The sequence below is a fragment of the Vitis riparia genome, chromosome 17, assembly GCF_004353265.1.
Source record: "Vitis riparia cultivar Riparia Gloire de Montpellier isolate 1030 chromosome 17, EGFV_Vit.rip_1.0, whole genome shotgun sequence".
NCBI lineage: Eukaryota > Viridiplantae > Streptophyta > Magnoliopsida > Vitales > Vitaceae > Vitis > Vitis riparia.
In genome coordinates, this window is record NC_048447.1 from 8,543,618 (window position 1) to 8,550,608 (window position 6,991).

The following is a 6,991-nucleotide window of genomic DNA, read 5'->3' on the forward strand; positions in this document are numbered from 1 at the left end:
ATACATGTTCCGATTCTCGTATGTGCATGATCATTTAGGACATTCATTGATTTCCTCATCAATTGCCATGATTGTTTCATTTTATTAGTACAGACCTGACTTTAGGGACTTAGAAGGGGTGCTATGGTCTTTACCGTACCTTCCCGATAAGTAACCTGACCCCCGAGCCCGATCCGATTTTTCGTAGATCACCTTTTCCAAAATAAGGAGTTGCACTTAGGGTTTTCTTTCTTATTTTATTTACCCTTTTAAAAATAAAACAAAAATAAGTGGCGACTCCAAGTCATTTTCTTAATCAACAATAAAAAATCATTTTTCACAAATAAAAATCGAGCTCACCATCGAGTGGGAAACGCATGAGCCGAAATGCGAGGTTCACATATATATATAATTATCTTATTTCATTTTTCAAATGAAAGATATTGTTGTTTTAGTGGACTTATTTAAAGACTAATTACGATTATAATAAAACTATGAAATTCTATTTAACTCCTTTCTCTTTTTTTTTTTTTCTTTAAATAATTCCTCTATTTATATAAAGTTATAGATAAGGATACGTTCATTTCAAATTTAAATTTAAATAATTTTTTGAATTAATTTTTTTAATTTAAAATGTATTTATTTTATAGGTGTTTTTTTTCGATATTTATAAATGTCTCAACTTTTATATTTATTTTTCATACATTATGGAAGAAAATTATATATATATATTTGAGTTTTATAAGAGTTAAAAATCTTATTTGAATAAGATTCTTATTTTAGTTTTTTAAAAATTTAAAAAGTGTTGCATCTAAAAAATCCTATTTAAATAAGATTAATAAAATTGAAATTTTAGAAAATCAACTTCTCAAACAAATCTTAAGGTATAGTCATCATCGCAGAATTGAATAAATAATAAAAATTATATAATATTAATTTTATTGGCTAACTGTTCACGTGCCTTGCATGTGAAACGAACCTAGTTTCATTAGAACGTGGAATCCAAAAACAATTGCAAAATTTGAACATATTTTTTATTTAAAAGAACTGGGGGAGGAGTAGGTGTGCGGTGAGGGTCGGTGGCAGTTGTGGGGTTGTGATAGGAAAGGGGATTACGGAATAGAATCCTAGTAGAGTCAGGTTCCCACCCAACCACCACACTCTCCACACGCGTCTACCCTTAAAAGTTAAAACTCCCCGACCCGTTTCTCGAACCAATTCTTCACGTCACCCACGACGATCCCCCTCCTCTCTCTCTCTCTCTCCCTCCTTTTCCTCGGAGACCCAATTGCTTCATCAGTTTCTCAGCAATCCTTTCCTACGTATGTGAATTTCGTTTTCTTCTTCTTCTTCTTCTTCTTCCTTCATTTTGCCTTTTCTTTTCCACGAGTAAGCATCATTCTCGGTTTGTTTTCTATTTTGGTCTGTTGCTTTTCCTAATGGGCTGATTCGAGTTTTGGTGGAATGATAATTGTTGCCCTATTTCTTCATCATTTAGAATCTGTAATGTGATGCGTATCAATTGAGTTTAAATCATAGTTTTTTTTTTCTTTTTTTTATTTATTAATTTTTTACTTTTGGGTTTTGAAGTGAGATCTTTACCTTGACTTTGTGATAAATACCATTTGTTTTCCCCAATTCCTAACTATGGGATCTCTCTTTGGTCTGAGAAGTTGCCTCTCTTCTTGTTCCTATTCTGCTTCTTAATCAATAAACCCCATTGGTAAAGAATCCAAAATTTGGTATAGTTATCTTGATGTAGGCTTTGAGTGTAAATTGTATGCTTTCTTCTATTGGGTATTGGGATTCTATTAAAAGCGGTTCTTAATATAGGTAATAAGTCTTTTTTTTTCCCTTTCTTTTACTGGAAATTTTATATCAATTTGGTATTTTTGTTTTTCACATGATTAGTACCTGTATTTATACTTAGAATTGTATATAAATGCTTTGGGTTCAGAAGGTTTTAATATGGGCACACTGGATAAAACTTCCCATTTAAAAGTAGGTAGAGAAGTCATTATTTTGTCATTGGCTTATGACTATCAATTTGGAGTGGAAATTGATTAGGTATGGGTTAAGCTGTTCTTGATAGAATTTTCTGTGGCCAAGATAACCAAAAAAAAAAATGTAGGAGAAGGAGTCAGCTGAAAATTTAAGATGATTTAATCGCGACTCATATGCAGTGATGAGCAATGGCTGTACCCAGAATAAGGAATATTATGTTCTTTTGTTCAATTGAATTTTTTTTTTTTTTATGTTTTTCTTCAAAAAATAACTGGAGAACTATTTGATATGTTGATATTCTAATGTTCAAAATACATGATGGTATTCCTTTTGACATCTCTATATTTTTGCTAGTCAGATGGTTGATATCAGTATTTTATTCCTCACTTAGAACAAGGGAAAAATATTTCAGGTGGCAAAGGTTGATAGTGCTGAGGGAAATTGGTGTTTTGAATTATATTTTGGTATTTACTTTTGTGCCTAATATCATAATTTATTCATTCTGAACTGATGAACTTTGTTATGGCTCTCACAATGGAAAACTCGAAAGAGATGGTGTAGGAAGCAATGCACGCTTAATAAAAATTTTGGCTTGTCAAATCATCATGATTTTCATCAAACTCGATTTTATTTAGAGCATTTTGTATTGTTTAAAGGAAAGGACCATGGTCTTTTTGTATGGTCTACAACTTGTGTTGGTATTATTATTGGCAAGACGAAGCTTGGTGAAAACATTTCATTATTTAGTTATAATGAAGCACCATTTTATTAGTGCAATTGTCTAATGTGCCCTTGAGGCTTGGCTCAAGTGGTTAAGGTTTGGGGTGGGTTTGTGGAGGTTCCAGGTTCAAGTCCCAGTGGGGACAACAAATTTACCTATCAAAAAAAAATAAAAAATAGTGCAATTGCCTAATGGACTGCCTTGAATGGCTAAGGAAGAAACCAAAAATGCTCTACATGAAGAGTAACATTTGTTTGGTGCCATAATTAGTTTTTTTTAAAAAGTCACAAATGTGTTATGAGTGGATAATGAGTTTGTTTAAGAGTTAGTTGAAACTTCCCACATTGAGTAATTTTTTCCCATCCCTCTTGCTTCTGTTAATTCTCGAGTGTGATTTCTCTCTACAAAGTACATGCAGAGATAGAAATTGGATTAAGATGGTAGACACCAATCTTGGGATTTCATGAATGGGTCGATAACAATTTGTTGGTTGTGTTTTGGACTTGTGATTGTGCAGTTTGCTTGAATTTTTTCATTTGATATGTCCTGATAGCATGTGTAGCACATATTCAAAAAACTCGTTCATTAACAATTTGTTCTTGTGATTTGATAGGATTCATGCTAGCTACATAATGGGCTCTGCAAATGGATTAGTGAGTGTACAGGGGAAGCAACCACTTTTTTCTTTTGGGGTTATCTCTGATGTCCAGTATGCTGATATTCCCAATGGCCAGTCATTTATGGGTGTCCCCAGGTACTATCGGCACAGCATTCATGTGTTGCAAAGGGCTGTCCAAAAATGGAATAACCTTCAGAAGCTAAAATTTGTGGTCAATTTTGGGGATATTGTTGATGGGTTTTGCCCCAAAGACCAATCTCTAAATGCTGTCCAGAAAATAGTTGATGAATTCAAGAATTTTGATGGTCCTTCCTATCACATGATTGGTAATCACTGCCTCTACAATTTGCCTCGTAACATGTTACTTCCTCTACTGAATATTCCCAGTTTTGAAGACCGTGCCTATTATGATTTTTCTCCAACCCCCACTTACAGATTTGTAGTTCTTGATGGCTATGATATAAGTGCCATTGGTTGGCCTTCAGATCACCCAAAAACATTGGAGGCTTTGAAATTTCTTCGAGAGAAGAACCCAAATTTGGACAAGAACAGTCCAGTTGGACTGGTGGGCCTTGAGAGACGGTTCTTGATGTTCAATGGAGCAGTTGGGAAGGAACAAATGGAGTGGTTGGACTGTGTACTTCAGGATGCGACAAAGTTAAAACAGAAAGTAGTTGTCTGTTGCCATCTGCCTTTAGATCCTGGTACATTGTCCCCAGAAGCACTTTTGTGGAACTATGATGAAGTAATGGATGTTATACACAAGTACAATTGTGTGAAAGTTTGCCTATCTGGACACGATCACAAAGGTGGTCACTCTATTGATTCCCATGGGATACATCATCGTGTCCTTGAAGCTGCCCTGGAGTGTCCTCCAGGCTCAGATGCATTTGGGTATATAGATGTTTACGATGACAGGTTAACACTTTCTGGTACTGATAGAATGGAGAGCACCGATATGATTTTCAGTCCTTGAGCAGCCTCCAGAGAGTATCAGCATTTAGAATCATACAGCTCATTATTTCTAAAATGTTTTAGACTGTACACTAACCATAGATGAACCATTATCAAAGCTTGAGATGGCTCGATGTTGAGTTCGAGTTTCTTGCAAGTGATTGGGATAAGTAGCCAGTGAGTTTCTGCTCGAGGATGCAACTGAATAGTCTCCCAAGTGCACAAATTTACATGGGACTCCCAGGTGTGCTCTGCCTTTGGTTTCTGCTAGAATCTATAATTCTAGAACCTCCCTTGGACTGGCTTATATACAAACTTATATTTATCAGAGCAAATGATGGAATGTTACTTTTACTTTTTAATAGCTTGGTGTTACAAATATGCATCTCAGAGGCGTTTCAATATTTTCTTCCCAAGTCATCAACTCATTTGATTTGGATTCTTTTTATTATGTCTTAGAATATATGTTGTTGAAGTATAAATTGCTCTCGTTTCTTGTACAGTGTCCCAACCCCTAGGTTTGACCTTGAGGTTTCTAGTATCTTTCCTAATTAATACAATCTTCCACGATAGGATTACAATGAAACAATTTAGAAGCAAATTGATAGATCACTTCAAACTAAATTCTATGTATCAAATGGAGTATACTATTGTTAATACATTGCCAAATAATTTGATATGACAGGTAGTAAAACCCATTTGTTTCATTTTCATTTTCTTGGCAAACAAAGATAGATGATCACTCCCTACGACAATCCCAAAACAAGTAAACCACAGACACATCCTCCCCACAACCCCACATCACTTCATTGTAGGACCGTGTCAACATGGTCACAGATACATAACTAAAAGGAAAGGAAAGGAAAGGAAAGGAAAGGAAACGAAACAGGGAAACAGTCATAGTGGTTAACTTCTATGATTAGGCACCACTTTACTTGGCCACTCTACTCTTTCTCTTCTCCACCCAGAAGAACCCGAAAAGTGAAATCACTGAGAAAGCAGAGAAGCAAACGGCAGCAATGTCAAGGGATACATGGCGGCCTGTGATTGCTTCAATGCCAAAGAGATTAGTGGTCTTGTGGGCGTCTGTGGTTTGTCCGTATGCCACCTCTTGATCCTCAGCGTCATACGCGTAGGCGCGTATGAAGTACGTGGCTGTCGGCACGTCTTTCTCTATAGTCCACTCTACGGAATTGTTGGAAGCTTTGTAGGGCTGTGAAACAATCTTGTGCTGGCAGGTTTTGTCTTTTGTTAGGTGGTCCACCGTCTTTCTCCAGGCGCGGTCCTCTTGGCTTATCGGCGCGTAGCAGAGCTTGACCTTCACGGTCTTGTAGGCTGAGTCTGTCCCGGCTGGGTAAGACTGGTTTAGACCCCATGTCACAGTGATTTTGTCTTCTCCAGATTTTAGAACTGCATTTTTATTTCAAAATTAAATTAATATCCAAGAAACAAACAAATGACAAGATTCAAATTCATCACCTTCAACAACCAAATAATTAGATTTGAGGATGTAATAAGTTTCCAATTTAACCCAGAAAATTAAATTGATTAGATCAGGGATACCAGCATCTATTGGGTAGACTGTAATCAAGTATAGAATAAAATCGAATTATTTTTTTCTAAAGTTCAAATTTTTTATGACCCAATTTGAAAAGAATTTGGGTCCTTTTCAGAAAACTTATTGGTGTGTGAATATGGTGCCACTTGGTAGTCCATGGTAGGCCATTATTTCAAGTGGCAAATTCAGAAAAGGAAAAAATGAAGGGAGAAAACAAACGGTTTGATGATGTCTTGTTTCTGTTTGATGAGCAAACATAAAAGAAAACAAAAACCTCAAATCTTACAAGAGGTGGAATTGAAGGGTGGTTGTGAAATTTTGTTTTTCATTTTCTGCAACTTCTTGTAAATTCAACCCACCAACAACTTGAGAAAATTTTCTTAATTTTTTTTTGCAAATTTCTGTTTGGTGGGAAGAAACCGAAGGCTAAGAAAGAGAAAGTAGAAAAAGAAGAGAGGTGATAGTAGTACCTTCTCCAGCTTTCGGTGAAGCTGTGACAATTAGAGTTCGTTGGAGAGATGAAAAATAGGCACCAGAACAAATCTGCAACAAGCAAGAGAGAAGCAGTGAAGTCAAGAGAAACGCACGCGTAGCCATAGCTTTAAATCTCAGGTAGACACTGTGATCTCTTAATGGTGAAGAAGACGATGAAGAAGACAGAGACAAAGAGGGATGAAGTGGTGATCCTCTTGTAGGTCTCTGTATATATAGGAACTTTGTGGGTGTAGGGTATTGCAAGCGGAAGAAGTCAAAATTTATAAAATATTGGGTGCCACCTTTTGAATAACTGGGAGAGATCTGAAAACAAAGAACAAACTATCTATGAAGTAGTGGCACAAGGGCTTTAGAGCATGTTGAAGGGGCAGGATTTATGGGGATTTTTTTCCCCTTTTTTAATTTTAATTTTATTTTTATTTTTCTTTATTTTTTTGGCATGTTGAAGGGGTAAGGCTTGGGTGGCAGTTTACTCGTTGACTTTGTTTTGGATGCATTGTTCTTTGGGATTCATGGGAATTTATAAATGATGTGAGGATATACTTGCATACATGATTATTCTATTTCTTTTTCAGTTTTGGGTTTGTCCCCTAGTCTATTTGAAAGGAGCAAAGAAAGACACCCCCTCTTTCTTCTTTTGGTTTGATGAAAGGGCCCCAGG

The 6,991-nt window shown here is 36.0% G+C and overlaps 2 protein-coding genes across 4 annotated transcripts; one reads left to right on the plus strand and one right to left on the minus strand.

The window, feature by feature from the left end:
• The first annotated feature begins 1,172 nt into the window (after positions 1-1,172).
• LOC117904811 (manganese-dependent ADP-ribose/CDP-alcohol diphosphatase) lies at positions 1,173-4,725 on the plus strand. 3 transcript variants are annotated; one of them, XM_034817578.1, is made up of 2 exons: positions 1,173-1,368; positions 3,318-4,725. In XM_034817578.1, exon 2 carries the CDS (start codon positions 3,337-3,339, stop codon positions 4,297-4,299), a length of 963 nt encoding a protein of 320 aa, XP_034673469.1. In that variant the 5' UTR covers positions 1,173-1,368; positions 3,318-3,336; the 3' UTR covers positions 4,300-4,725. The 3 variants fall into 3 exon arrangements, with proteins under 3 accessions (XP_034673469.1, XP_034673468.1, XP_034673470.1); XM_034817577.1 differs by having other exon boundaries at positions 1,174-1,301; XM_034817579.1 differs by lacking the exon at positions 1,173-1,368 and adding an exon at positions 1,381-1,812.
• A 183-nt stretch (positions 4,726-4,908) lies between these two features.
• Positions 4,909-6,612, minus strand: LOC117904812 (high-affinity nitrate transporter 3.2-like). Its single transcript, XM_034817580.1, has 2 exons — positions 6,306-6,612; positions 4,909-5,687 (listed from the first exon to the last, which is right to left on the minus strand). Exons 1-2 carry the CDS (start codon positions 6,430-6,432, stop codon positions 5,209-5,211), a joined length of 606 nt encoding a protein of 201 aa, XP_034673471.1. The 5' UTR covers positions 6,433-6,612; the 3' UTR covers positions 4,909-5,208.
• Positions 6,613-6,991: the final 379 nt, after the last annotated feature.

Bases quoted from the DNA above. Each gene is read 5' to 3' on its own strand.
- LOC117904811 (XM_034817578.1), top strand. From the start codon at position 3,337: ATGGGCTCTGCAAATGGATTAGTGAGTGTACAGGGGAAGCAACCACTT.
- LOC117904812 (XM_034817580.1), bottom strand. From the start codon at position 6,432: ATGGCTACGCGTGCGTTTCTCTTGACTTCACTGCTTCTCTCTTGCTTG. The intron at 5,688-6,305 runs GTACTACTATCA...ATAAAAATGCAG, and splicing joins TTCACCGAAAGCTGGAGAAG to TTCTAAAATCTGGAGAAGAC.